The sequence below is a fragment of the Podarcis muralis genome, chromosome 5 (genome assembly GCF_964188315.1).
Source record: "Podarcis muralis chromosome 5, rPodMur119.hap1.1, whole genome shotgun sequence".
Lineage (NCBI taxonomy): Eukaryota > Metazoa > Chordata > Lepidosauria > Squamata > Lacertidae > Podarcis > Podarcis muralis.
The window spans coordinates 86494446-86509577 of NC_135659.1; the positions used below are offsets into that span (position 1 = coordinate 86494446).

Here is a 15132-nt window from a genome sequence, read left to right on the forward strand (position 1 = left end):
TGTGCAGCTGTTACCTTTCTTGGCCAGAACCCACACATTTTCCTTCAAGTTAGCACTGCTTTTGCAGAGAAACCAACTTTTCCCAGCACACAAACAACGGTATTATGTTGCTAGGATCACCCCACCCCTGCAGCTAGCACCTCTAATTTGATTCATGAAATCTGCAGTAGCCATGCAAATATGATACACCTCTATTGGCTAGTTCCAGTGATGGATGACCTTTCCCTATCCCTATGCCACTGTGTTCTTTTAAAAGGCCATTTTGCATGTTGTTTTGACATAAATAAGTTAGAAACTGTAAAAAAAAGGAGTAACAGTAAATAGAAAGGTGGGCGCACATTATGAACTAAATATCCCCTTAAGGAAAAACAAAAGTGATAAACATAACTAACCTGCAGTAATGCTTTTCTCACTTAAGGGATTCTCTCCCTCTGCCCCCCCCCCCCCATTTTTAAAGGGGAAAAAAAATAAAACAAGGAGCCTGTAGGTAGATCGCACAAAGGGGCAAATATAGTTGGAATGGACTTCACAGGACCTTGTGCTTAGAAGATATTGGCCAGATTCACACATAACATGAAGCCATGGTTTGTTCGGGCAATTTTGTTTTTTGAAACAAATCATGAGTTAACCACGTTGTCCCACAAAGGATCAAACAAACAATGGCTTGTTCCTCCAACGTTGGATTTGTTTTCCAGCTACTGTTGCCTCATGCCTTTGGAATTTGTGAAGCGCCTGAGGTACAGAGTCCAGACCTAACCATGGTTAAGGAAGTGTGCTGAGTTCACATGTAACGCCAAGTCATAGTTAAAACAAACTAGGGTTCACGAGCCATCAACAACCCATGCCTTCAAAGCGTCATCTCTTGGCAGTAAACAAGCTTGTTAAGCTGCTAGGCAGAGTTTGCACTTAAAACTTAGCCATTCCCTGCCACAAAGATTCTGCTAACCTGGCAGTTAATTAAGTACACAGGTGCTGATGCAGTGAGCCATTTATTTTACGCTCTCCCCCATCTGTGTAACATTTAGTATAACTTATGCCTTGATATCGTTATGGTTCTACTCCATGTCCTTGGCTTATGGTGGAGAACATTGGATATCATGGTGTTACAACACATATAAGGCAATGCAGAAAGAGACTGAAGGGAACTAAATACACAACTGTCCTTTTCAGTGGCAACTCTCTCTGTGTTGATCATTAATTGGTCCAACTCTTGAGTGAAGTTTTATTGTTTAATTACTTTTGGTTGCACTGCTCTCTTGCTGAACAAATCTTTTGCTATTGATTTTAATAGGATGCATATTCCACCTCTTTTCTTTTTAATTTCTTTCTCTCTCTTCCTGTTTATGTGGGGTTTTTATTATTATTTTGGTCTTTTTAAGATTTGCCTACATCATCTCAAGTAAATACTGAAAAGGATACAGCAAACATGAAATCCGGAGAAAATAGAAGCATTGCCTTCTGCAAGAGTACAGGTTAGTATAAAATTTTCCATGCAGTTTCATGACATTGCATCCAGTAATATTGTGGATAATCCTTTATTAGCCATTTTCAGCCAGATGTTCACCTAAAACTCTACTTTGAGCTGGTGCAGCTATAACTGGGACCATCTGTTCATGGAAAGATGAGGGCTGCGTATGAGCCGTGGAATGTCAGGCTCTCCGTCATTTGCCTGTTGAATAAATTTACCCCTCCCTCGCATTTCCACTGCTGCCTTTAACCATGGTCAATTGTTTCTATGCCAGCCATAACCAACGTTAACACTAGGAACATTAGACTCTGCCTTGTACTGAGTCAGCCTGTTGGTGCATCTAGCTCAATATTGTCCACGCTGACTGTCAGTGGCTCTCCAGGGTTCCACACGGGGGTCTCGTCTCAATCCTTCCTGGAGATGCAGAGTCTTAAACCTGGGACCTTTTGCATGCAAAGCAAGATGCTCAAACACTGAGCTTAGTTGTTGAAATTAGCGGGGGAAGGGAGCTGAAAATAATGCCAATACAGTTCACATCTTTTGTTCTAGGAGGCTTAGTTTAGTCAGAATCGAGTATAAATTTCCAGGTAAAGGTAAAGGGACCCCTGACCGTTAGGTCCAGTCGTGAACAAATCTGGGGTTGCAGCTCTCATCTCACTTTATTGGCCGAGGGAGCTGGCGTACAGCTTCCAGGTCATGTGGCCAGCATGACTAAGCCGCTTCTGGCGAACCAGAGCAGTGCATGGAAACGCCGTTTACCTTCCCGCCGGAGCGGTACCTATTTATCTACTTGCACTTGACGTGCTTTCGAACTGCTAGGTTGGCAGGATATAAACTTCCAGAGTTAATGCTAAATACATTGCTTTGATAAATGAGCCACCATAGCCACTAGAGGGCTGTGAAAATGTGTGTTCCAGGCATTTTAGACTCATCTACCCGGGAACTGTCCTGAAACCAAAGGGGTGCATTGGTTGCTAGATGTGATTCCCCCCCCCCCCCAGCTCTCCTACCCCACTAAATTGGTAAGCTGGCTTGAGGTGCTTCCCTAAGCTTGGTCTTTGTGGACTAGCTGTGGGTGCAACATAGCTCTCTTACTTGCAAGGCCTAAGAGCTTTGGGACGCGGGTGGCGCTGTGGGTAAAACCTCAGCGCCTAGGACTTGCCGATCGTATGGTCAGCAGTTCGAATCCCCGCGGCGGGATGAGCTCCCGTCGTTCGGCCCCAGCTCCTGCCCACCCAGCAGTTCCAAAGCACCCTTAAGTGCAAGTAGATAAATAGGTACCGCTTTATAGTAGGAAGGTAAATGGCGTTTCCGTGTGCTGTGCTGGTGCAGGCTCGCCAGAGCAGCTTCGTCACGCTGGCCACGTGACCCGGAAGTGTCCTCGGACAGCGCTGGCCCCCGGCCTCTTGAGCGAGATGAGCGCGCAACCCCAGAGTCGGACACGACTGGCCTGTACGGGCAGGGGTACCTTTACCTTTACCTTTTTAAGAGCTTCCATGAGCCATGTCCTGTCTAGTTGTGCTGACTACTTAAAAAAACAACACCCCCCCTCCCGATTTCAGGACTTCCTACTGTTTGTGAGCCGTCCTTTTGTGTCCGTGTTTTTAACAAAACCAACTGTTCCAGTTGTTGCATGATTTCAACAAGGTTGGCTCCAGTTTGAGGGGACCCTAAACAAAGTGCCCTCTTGTTTGGCCCTCCTGTGTTGGTGGGCTTTGGTAAGCTTATTTGGTGGCAGGAGTAGCAGGACTCTGATCTGCGACAGGCAACTGCGTTCGAGAACTATCACTGTCATTTCCTACGGTGCAGCATCACCCTGGACTTTTTGAGAAGAAAATTGGTGGCTTCCAGACCTAGCCACCAGGTGCTGATTTGAAATTGTTTTAAGGGAGAACCAGCGTAGATACTGGCAGTGGACCTGTGGGAGCGCTTGGATCCTGGCAACTGCCAAAGGGTGCCAAGTGCCAGCTGTGTAAAATAGAAGTTTAAGCAACTTAATCTTGGCTTTAGCTTGAACAAGCCTTAAAGAAATATGGGCATTGATCATCCCTGACCATTGACCGTGTGCACTGCGGCTTATGGGAGTTGCAATCTCAAACAACTGAAGGGCACCAGATTGGCAAAGATTTCTTTAGTATGGTGTTTGTGCGTGTCTACATGCAAGTTTTGTGGGTGAAGTTGACGCGTGTTCTGTTTGCTTCATTCTGTAGCAGTCAGCGAAAGTCCATCGTCTTCATCTGGAAAAAGCAGCAAAAGTTCATCCGAGGGCCCCAAGCGATCCTTCGCAAGCAGAGGAGAGAAATCGGAAGCATACAAGTCTATTTTTACATCACACAGCTCTGCCAAACGCTCCAAGGAAGAGTCTTCCAATTGGATCACACATACAGCATACTATTTCTAAAACAGAAAAGTTTCCACTTTGTAGCAGGCTCTGCCCTTTCCCACCCTGCTGCAGTTCCTCTTACAAGGGAGGACTTAGTTATTTGGCACCGAGTCACCGAGTGCAATTTGCTGTCAATTTAGAAGGACCATCCATATATAACTATGTAAAGTAGAATATAAAAGCAGCAGAAATCAGTTGTGGGTTTTTTAAGGGATGTGTGATTTGAACAAGTACTAATTGTTAGGATCACAAATGATGTGCTCTTGATTCCACCTTCTGCCCCCGCCCCAACAGGTCCTGGTTGCTTTGAATAATTTGGATGCATGTAGAACAGAAACAGGTGACCTGCCCACATCATCTACCTTTCATGGGTACCTTCTGCTGTCTTTCAGGCATCCTAACTTTCAGACCTTCTTTGGCATGGAAATGTAGATTGTGGGGCTAGAGTAATTAGATAGGAGACTAGCATGGCCACTTCCTGTCCTGTTCTTCTCCTTGGTTTTCTAAAGCTTTGTCTAGGTGGGTCAGGCTTCAGCAAACGGAAGGTGTTCCACCATCATCTTTCCCAAGTGTAAGGAGGCTACAGCAGAAGTCAGCATCCTATGTTCAAGAGGGCTGTGGAGTGATGAGCCACAAAAAACAATTTCGGGGGGGGGGGGGCCAGCCCAGAGTGTCCATCTTTACCCATGTAGCTCTTGCCAGCTTTATAGAAGTGATATTGTTGAATATTTAATTTTGGTTTCCATTCCTGTCACTTGTCAGAGCAATAAAGCAGAGCCCTTTATGACTTTCCTTGTGCACCTTGTACTTACAAATAAAAGCACAGTATTCTAATATTGTCCCTCGACTGCATGGTTTAAAGCTGTCCAGCCCATCCCACTTTCATCATAAAAGGTTTTGGAGATCTTGCATTAGAAGAAACGTGAATGGGAGGAGAAAATGCGTTAGTACTCTTCTGAGACGTGTAAGAGACTACGGTTCATCAGAGATGGTGTTGCCGTAAAACAGGCACAGGACCTCATGCACAGCAAACCCAAGTCTGGTCGTCCCACTCTGAAACCGTGAAGGAAGGTTGTAGTATTTGAGACTTTGTAATTTAGAGAAAAGGCAAGTAGGAGGTGATTGACATAAATAAAATAATGGCATGGGGAAAGTAGATTTGGGGGGGGGGGAGGTCTCCCTCCTAACACTTGAATTCATGGCTACCCAATGGCGCTGAATGTTGGACAGTTCGGGATAGATAAAAGAAAGCATTTCTTCACACAACACGTAATTAAACTGTGGAACTCACTCCCACAGGAGCCACTGATGGCCACCAAGTTGGGTGTCTTTAAGAGGGCATTAGACAAATTCATGGAGGAGAAGGCTGTCGGTGACCACTAGCTATGCTGGCTATGCTCTGCCTCCACGGTGTTGGTTGTTGTTGTTGTTTAGTCGTGTCCAACTCTTCGTGACCCCATGAACCAGCGCATGCCAGGCACTCCTGTCTTCCACTGCTTCCCGCAGTTTCCCAACATCAGGGTCTTTTCCAGGGAGTCTTCTCTTCTCATGAGGTGGCCAGAGTATTGGAGGTTTTCTCCATGGAGTTTTCTTGGCAGGGATACTAGAGTGGCTTGCTGGTTCCTGCTCCAGGTGGATTAAAGGTAAAGGTACCCCTGCCCATACGGGCCAGTCTTGACAGACTCTAGGGTTGTGCGCCCATCTCACTCAAGAGGCCGGGGGCCAGCGCTGTCCGGAGACACTTCCGGGTCACGTGGCCAGCGTGACATCGCTGCTCTGGCGAGCCAGAGCCGCACACGGAAACGCCATTTACCTTCCCGCTAGTAGAAGCTGTCCCTATTTATCTACTTGCAACCTAGCTTTCGAACTGCTAGGTTGGCAGGCACTGGGACTGAACAACGGGAGCGCACCCCGCCGCGGGGATTCGAACCGCCGACCTTTCGATCGGCAAGCCCTAGGCGCTGAGGCTTTTACCCACAGCGCCACCCGCGTCTCCAGATGGATTACGTTTAGTCAAAACTCCACTATGACCTGTCCATCTTGGGTGGCCCTGCCTGGCATAGCTCATAGCTTCTCTGAGTTATTCAAGCCCCTTCGCCACGACAAGGCAGTGATCCATGAAGGAGGCCTCCATGGTAGGATACAGTAATGCTTCTGAATATCAGTTGCTGGAAACCTTTGGAGGAGAGAATGCTCCTGTGCTCAGGTCCTACTTACAGGTTTCTCACAGGTATCTGGTTTGCCACTGCGAGAACAGAATGATGGACTGGAGGGGCCACCGGCCTGATCCCAGAAGGATCATCTTAGGTTCTTATTAGGAACCTTTTGTCTTATGTGTGTGTGTAAACCCCCAATTAGCACATGTTGAGCAATTAATGAAAAATGTTGACAACCCACTGGACCTACAGACCTATTGGTCACAGATCCCTAATTTAAATGAAACATCAACACCATGTTTTTAGAGGCTTCGTTAGGACCTAGACTTGTTTTGAGTGGAGATCCTTAAACGGTTTTCCATGCAATGTCACATCACCACCTCTTCCTATGCACAGTGAGTGAGAGGTAAATTAGTCCGGTTAACTCATTTTGAAACATGTCCCGAAATGCAATCGGGAAAGGTTGATTAGGAATTCAGATGACTCTATTTATACTCTGCTAGGATTTCTGATAGGCGAGTGCTGACTGTAATGGCTGCAATTGTTTGCCCTTTTGCAAGCATAATTAGCCATGTTTTCCACACAAGGTTCTGTCATGTAATTTGCATAATACTTCTCTTCCCCCAACTTGTTAACCAGTAGGAAGCTTTTTGCCATCTCCTTTCGTCCCCGCCCCCTACCCCAGATCAAAACATTGTGAAGTTTGGCTGTGCACCGAAGGAAGCGTTTTGCCATGTTTTCTATTTATAAATTTGTGCCTGACATTTTCTCCCATGTTTCTTCCTCTTTCCTCCTTTCGTTTGTTAAGCACAGAGGCAATAAGCTTCTTCTTGTTCGAGGCACACACACTACGAAAGTCTAAGCATAGTGTCACTGTGTTTTGACATCACTTTTAATTTTCTCCAAGGGAGCAGGCTTGCCTTGGGGAAATAACTGCTAAAAATGCTTATTTGAAGCTTAATTATTATATATTTGGCTCACAATCTAAAAGGAGAGCAAATTCCACTTCATAAGCATGGTGGCACCAGCTTTCTATATAGATAGAGGCTGGCCAGAGAATTGTGAACGTGTTCCTTCTCGCTCTTCTATTTCTGTGCTCAAGATTGGGCAATAGTTTGCCCAGAGAATGGGCCAGTTTAGTCGTTTAGTCGTGTCCGACTCTTCGTGACCCCATGGACCAGAGCACGCCAGGCACTCCTATCTTCCACTGACTCCTGCAGTTTGGTCAAACACATGCTGGTAGCTTTGAGAACACTGTCCAACCATCTCATCCTCTGTCTTCCCCTTCTCCTTGTGCCCTCCATCTTTCCCAACATCAGGGTCTTTTCCAGGAAGTCTTCTCTTCTCATGAGGTGGCCAAAGTATTGGAGCCTCAGCTTCAGGCTCTATCCTTCCAGTGAGCACTCAGGGCTGATTTACTTAAGAATGGAGAGGTTTGATCTTCTTGCAGTCCATGGGACACTTGATAGTCTCCTCCAGCACCACAATTCAAAAGCATCAATTCTTTGGCGATCAGCCTTCTTTATGGTCCAGCTCTCACTTCCATACATCACTACTGGGAAAACCATAGCTTTAACTATACGGACCTTTGTTGGCAAGGTGATGTCTCTGCTTTTTAAGATGCTGTCTGTGAACTTCTTTGGACATGCAAGGCGGTAGCTGGAGGTTGGTAGGCAGCAGCCAAGCAAGCCCCGTCAATGGCAAGGAGTCTGCCAAATAAACCAAGCAAACACAACAAGAGTTGCAGTCAGTGGCAATCCAAAAGACCAAGAATGCTTTCAAACACAAATACATTATCTCATCAGAAAGGGGGAAGCCTCTAGACTCTTTCTAGAGAGTGAGGGTGATGTTCACAAACCATTTTTTCCAGTTCATTTCTCTCTCCTGCTCTGTTTTTCATTTCAGGTTAGGGTCAAGGGAGAACTCTCTCCAAAACCCCAGAGAGCTGCTGCCCGTCAGTGCGGGCATTACTGAACTAGGTGGATCAATAGCCTGACTCAAATGAAGCGCAGGAGCACTTCATGCTGCAACATTCTGTTGCAGGTGACACCTGTGAATTGACCCACCTCTGCCACTGGAGGAAAAAAACTAATCGGCCAGTGTAAATGGAAAATTCACCACCTTTCAAATAGCAGTGTGTATTTGTTTGAACTCTAGCAGGTGAGTCAGGACAATTTTACAGGAGAAGAAGAAAATGCCACCTGTCATATTGAGATGCCTTTTGCTTGCTAAGCATGATGCAGACTCCCACAACTGCATTCCCCACTGCAGCAAGACAGGTGTTTTCTTCTCTGTTATTGTCATCTTCTTCACTAGATTATAGGCTCAACATTGTTCCTTTTATACGCGACTTGGCTTTGTCCCTCTGTAATTGAGGCGCCAGTTGCTGTCGGTGTAATTTAATTTCTGATGAAGATCTGTAATATACATGCCCAAGTGGTCAGCTAAGTTGCAGTCTTTGCTTGAAAAGGGGACTGCTTCTACTCTGTAAGTCCAGGATCTGCAGCCTCCACAGAAAACAGATTGTGTGAACCACATACCTTGAGGTATTGTGGTCTTGTGCTGTTTAAGGCTTTATAGGTCAAAACCAGCACTTTGAATTGGGCCCGGAAACTAACTAGTAGCCTGTGCAGTCGGACTAGGATCGGTGTAATATGCTCAAACGGTCTTGCTCCGGTGAGCAACCTGGCCGCTGAATTCTGCGCTAAGTGAAGTTTCCGAACCATCTTCAGAAGCAGCCCTGTGTATAACGCATTGTGGTAATCTAACCTTGAGGTCACCAGAGCATAGATTCATGAAACACACACAGCTTTAGTGACCTGTTGCCAAAAGGGGATTAAACAATGCCTATGTTGCAACTCCTGATGGCATCTTGTGGGAGGACACAGTGCCTCCAAGACAGTTGCAACCCTTAATTAATATGGAACATGTGGATTATCCGAGAGAAACCAACAGATTGCTCTGGCACATTTGCTGTGTAACAGTTTAACAGTCTTACCTGCCCATCTTTCCTGGCTTTCTGTTCGTCTCCCCACCCTGCACCACACATAGATTTTTACTTCACCTGTGCTACAGTGAACAAAATTAGGGTGGGTGTTTTTTCATTTCTGCCTTCCTCTTTCTGGGAACTGAGCTGACGGAGTAGTTCATTAAAAAAACACTTTCCCATCACCTGCCTACTGGGCCAAATTCGGTTGCCACCTCTAATCGTCCCATGACAGGCAGATGTTCAAAAGGTCCAGCTTTTCTTCACCCAGAGATGCTGCTCCAAAGCACAGGTTTAGATTCCTTACAACAGGGAAGGCAGAAGGTAGATTGGGATCTGCTGGTTGGTCTCAGATCATGAAGAAGAAGAGTTTGGATTTGATATCCTGCTTTATCACTACCCGAAGGAGTCTCAAAGCGGCTAACATTCTCCTTTCCCTTCCTCCCCCACAACAAACACTCTGTGAGGTGAGTGGGGCTGAGAGACTTCAGAGAAGTGTGACTGGCCCAAGGTCACCCAGCAGCTGCATGTGGAGGAGCGGGGAAGCAAACCCAGTTCACCAGATTATGAGTCTACCGCTCTTAACCACTACACCACACTGGCTCTCCAGGGGTTTCTGTCACTTCTAGTAGTTCAAGGACAGCTAAGCGCATCCTCTTAGGATGCTGGAAAAGAATATGCAAGGAGGGAGGGAGGGAAACCAGGAGTTGATTTTTGGGTGTGAGGACTTGTTCTGGGACCCGAAGGTGCTTGGTCCTGGTATGTTGACAAATTTATGAGCTGAGCATAAACTCAAAAGCACGCTGTTCCTTAGCCTGTGTCTGCTATTTCCCACCTAGTTGGTGGGTCTTGGAATTCCTACATTTAAAGCATGCTAAAAGCACATGTTCCCCTCCAAAGAACCATGGGAAGTGTAGTTTTTATGGGTGCCAGGAATTGCAGTCTATACCATTTTCAAGATTCATTGCAAGGAGTACTTTAAATGTGGGATGTATTTCCAGCCTACTACATCTGTAAAGTCCCGTGTCTTTAGAAGAGACTGCCTTCCCTTTCCAAAACTCTTTATTCTCAACCCATTTGAGTTGAAACACCAAAAAGGAATAAATGCCAGGAATGGATGTAGCATAGATTGTGCTGGGAACCAAACCGACTGCCGTGCGATCGCTACTATGCACTAAATGCACAGCTCCCTGGTCGCAATTATCTTGGATGGAAAGATCTCGACCAGGAATATTGTTTTGCCTTGAGCAAAGGCTGTGTGTCTGGACTGCCTCAGGAGTGAACATTCATGTGCTTTTAAATAAAGCTTGAAACAGAGCAGGCACCTGTTGGAGCTTAACTTCCATTACAAGTGTCACATTTTCAGAGCAGGAGGCTCAGCAGTGCTCAAGCTTAATTGGAAGAAAGGGGATAATTATATTTTAATATCCCTTCGCAGGTTTAAATCTGATAAGTGCTTCTCGCAGTTATGAGTTCTCGCAGCGCTGCACGGAAAGATGTGGGTGTAAGCGATCTTTTCAGCTCGCTCACAGATCTGGAGGGGGAAGCCAAGTCACTTAAGACTCCTTTCTGCTGACTTCCACATTCTTCTAAAGTTGGCAGTGCCTTTCCCTACTTGAAAGGTGCCCACAGCATCCCTCCATTTGACCTGTTCAATCAGCATGCTGCCCGATTTGCTCACATGAAACTTATACAGACCACATGCATTCTTTATCTTCTTTTTTTTAAATAGTTTTTATTAAGGGGTGTTTTTTGAAACAGATAAACAGGGAAAGGTACATCTACCATCTCCACTTCCAATTCATAGTCTTTCTCACAGTTCGTTTGCATTTAGCGAGAGAACACTTAGACATCATGTGGTTGGGGGTAGAGAGAGTATTATTCTTTTGTTCTCTTGCCTAGTTGATCATTTATCAATCATTTCGATCATTTGTTCTGATTTGATTTGATTTGGGGTTCATCCACGCTTCCCTTTGTCTCATGCTTTCTAGGCAGGGGTCCAAGATTTCCATTTGCCTCACTGCTTTGCTCTCGAAAATCTGATCTTTACTGCTGAATCGGAACAAATGTCAATCCATGGAAAACCCAATCAACGCTTGCTCCGATTCAGCAGCAAAGACCAGGTTTTCCCAGGAGAAAAGGGCAGGAAGTCTGGATGAGCCCTTAGTTTATTTACATAACGCTTTTCCACAGTGAACCATGCATAATCGGGATCTGCTTATTAAGAGATACAAAACGTATCAGTAAATTCAGACAGGGCAAAATTTCCAAATTAGCCAATATAGAATAAATTAAATATTACAAAAAGCTATAATCTAGACTTTAAAACATAAGCACTGAGCAAAAAGAAAGTTAACAGGCAATAAAGTTCCAGCTGCAGGTGCTGCTCTTACTGTTCTCAGGGTGGTTATATGAAAATGCTCACACATCATTCATCCTCATTTGCTTGCGGGGCATTGACACATCTTCCCATTAGTTATTGGTTCACCTCAAACCAAAAAACTGCCTTTGTGTGTGTATTTAAGTAGATTTGTTGCACTAGGGCAGCAGAGCACTTTAATCCACTTCAGGGTTTGAAATTAGCATGGTGCCAGGTGCATTTTGCACCTAAGGATTCTCCATTTGTGAGCACATCAAGAAGTCTGGGTGACATTTTTTGTGCCTGGCTGACACTGAAGGACTACTGAAATGTATGTGCTATGGACTGCAAGAAGATCAAACCCATCCATTCTTAAGGAAATCAGCCCTGAGTGCTCACTGGAAGGACAGATCCTGAAGCTGAGGCTCCAATACTTTGGCCACCTCATGAGAAGTGAAGACTCCCTGGAAAAGACCCTGATGTTGGTAAATATGGAGGGCACAAGGAGAAGGGGACAACAGAGGACAAGATGGTTGGACAGTGTTCTCGAAGCTACCAGCATGAGTTTGACCAAACTGCGGGAGGCAGTGGAAGATAGGAGTGCCTGGCGTGCTCTGGTCCATGGGGTCACGAAGAGTCGGACACGACTAAACGACTAAACAACAACAACAATGTGCTTTGAAGCCTTGGAGTATATGTTAAGGATATGCAATATGTTAAGGAGTTTAACAATAAAGAGTAGAGTGTTTTGAAAACTGAAGTACTATACCCAGTGGCGTAGCGTGGGTTGTCAGCACCTGGGGCAAGGCAAGTAATTTGCACCCCCTAACCCGTGGATTTGCGCCCCCTAACCCGTGGATTTGCGCCCCCTAACCTGTGGATTTGCCCTAACCCCAGATGTTGCGCCCGGTGCGGCCGGCCCCCCCTTGCACCCCCCACGCTACGCCACTGACTATACCAATATTTTTATTGTAAACACCAGATTAAGCATGTATTAGCAATTTCTGATAACAATGTGATATTAACAATGTGTCTCTTATGTGAATTGCATATTAGTTCATGCTTATCAAAATAATAAATAAAAAGTGTTGCCGATACACCCCCCCCAATAAAAAGGCAACTAGACACTCTCTTTTGGCACCCACAACCCAGGTCCCAGGAGCCATTTGGCTCCTAGCTTTTCCATCCCAGTTTCTATCACTGCTTCAACGTTGCAAATCTAAAGCTTTTGAATGCGTTTTAATTCCTCCCACAAAACTGCAACAGTCTGCAAAGGTCCACAGAGGAGGAAGAGATGAAGATTTGGACAGCCAAGCATTTCTCCTCAGTTTTCATTGGTCTTTTGCAAAGGTGGAACTCAGCTGTGGCTGAAGCCATGATGTCCCCTCAGTATTAGAGCTGTCGTCTGCTAGCCAAGCACTGGCTAACTAATGAACATGAGCAATAATCAGTGTTTCTGGCTATAGGTGCCCAACACTGCATTGTTGGGGCAGCCTTGATCTCCACCACATAACAACTGCAGCCGTCAACATGCCAGGAAAATACTGGACATCTGAACTGGCCTTGGCATTGTCAGAAAGGTGTAGTTCAGCTCATGGACATCTGCTTTTTGTTTGTTTTTCTGTTTTTTTACGGAAATTTTTTATTCATTTTATAACACAAATAAACAACACAAACAGAAAAACAAACAATGCAAACAAATTCTTGTCTTCTCCTTGTTTTTTCCCCTAAACATTATTAGGTGGGCTTTCCCAATTCCCCCATGTATGATATTCATTCTACCTCATCTTTAGCCGTTTACATATATCATAATTTCTAACCATTTTTTTTAGCACGCTTACTTTAACCATAAAAATCTTTGCATTTTATTACTTACAAATAATACTATTTTAAAATACACTAACTTCTACTTATAACCCTACGGCCTATAGCCGCTTCCAAAGCTATTCTAAGATATAAATGTTAACATAATTTTTCAAATATTCCTTAAACTTCTTCCACCATCTCTTCTCTCTGGTCTTGGAGTCTCCCAGTCAGTTCGGCAAGTTCCATATAGTCCATCATCTTCACCTGCCATTCTTCAGTAGTTGGTAAATCTTGTTCCTACCAATATGGGCATCTGCTGTTGACTAGTGGTTGAGGTATGAGGAATTCCAACAATCATACAGGAGGCGGCCATCAGGTGTGGACAGCCATGGAAGATGCTGGATCATTCATTCTGCAGGCATTACTAGCAGTGCTCAGCACAGGACACTGGGGTCATGGCATGCTCTGGTTGCTGACCCAACCATCCATTCAGGAAGTGCATGTGCTGAGCTCACAGCCCCTAGTACCTGTGCAAACACCTTGTGATAGTCTCTGCAGTTGAGTTCCCCTTTTAGTCTTCAAACACTTCAAGGTGGCAGTCATATCTTGCCTCTGCTCCCTTGACTCCCATTCAAGGGAATGCATGGGGGCAGTAGCAGGAAGACAGTGTGGTCCTCAGTTCTACCTTATATGCTTCCAGATTATCACTAATTTCGGTGATATTAAATCCCACACCAGCAAAAACAGTTTATGCAATTACAGCTGATTTGTGCAACAAACCCACTTCCCCCAAAAGCAGTGTGGTATAGTTGGACTGGGACTTTGGGAACTAGGGTTGTTGCAGGGATTAAATAAGGAGGGAGAGAATCTTGTACACCACCTTGAATTCTTTGGCAGGAGTGCCAGCTTGGGTGCCTGGGGCTGTGGGCGCCATGCAGCATGCATGGCCCTGGCATTGAAATTTGTGGGTGCCCTGCCACTTCATGGGGAATTTTGTGGGTGATCGGGCATCCAGGGCCCCAGGGAGTTGGTACCTTGGAGAAGAAGGTAGGAGAGAAAGGCAATAAATAACTTTTTGAGATAAGGAAAGGGACAGGAAAATACAGCGGAATTTCTTGACGCCACATTGTCTAACACCCTCACAAACTAATTGGAATGAATACTCAAGGAGCAGCCAATGTAGTGAAGTGAGTATATCTAAATAGATATTTTTTTAAAATAAAATAAAAAGCTTTGGTCATTTCCCACATGTTTCTCTAAAGGTCTCTTCTAAATGCTAATTTCTGACTATGATTTAACATTCCCCCATGCAAACTGGAAATTCAAGTGAAGAATTATTGCCCAGATTAATTTCATCACTAGAGTTTGGACAAGGTGAAGCTGTGTTGTCATATCACCTGCTCACTATGGATGTGAAGTGTAAATTCAGCAGCGTCTGCATACAGGAGGGGTTGCCAAGTGCCAATAGGTGATGTTGCATGGTTGAGGGGTGTGTGCAGTGCCCATGGCAAGTTTGCAAATGTGCCCGCAAACCCAATAAGGTTATAATGACAGTAATCATTCAGGTATATTCAGCAAACTGAGGATAAGCTGCAGTTGTCAGCTTTGCCCATTTGGTGGCGCCAGCAGCACATGCTACAGCTGGTGGGATAGGCCATGGAGGTGAATGGTGGAATTCCAGAAATCGCTATTCCAGAAATAAAAATGTAAAAAAAATAAATAAGATGTAGGCTCAAAATCACAGTAGGCAGATAATGTAGCCCAAATAAAGCTTAATTACAATATTGTAGTGACTCTGCATGTTCATAGGGTGGGAGAGAGAGAAAGAGAAATAAAGAGAGAGAGAAAATTGAAGAGAAGAAAGAGATAATCGAAGGGAGAGAAGAAGAAACGCTTTATTCCACCCCCATTCGATTAGGCCCCACTCACCACTGGTATGGGGTCCCTGACCACTTCCCCTGCCCCTCTGCCAAG

General features: G+C 45.1%; 1 protein-coding gene across 1 annotated transcript in view; it reads left to right on the forward strand.

Moving 5' to 3' along the window:
- Nucleotides 1-4685, forward strand: part of RTF2 (replication termination factor 2) — a 60703-nt gene extending 56018 nt beyond the window's left edge. Inside the window, exons 8-9 of the mRNA XM_028735265.2 lie at nt 1380-1472; nt 3679-4685. Coding sequence (XP_028591098.2) covers nt 1380-1472; nt 3679-3869 — 284 coding nt within the window. The 3' untranslated portion in view covers nt 3870-4685. The remainder of the gene's footprint in view (nt 1-1379; nt 1473-3678) is intronic.
- The last annotated feature ends 10447 nt before the right edge of the window (nt 4686-15132 follow it).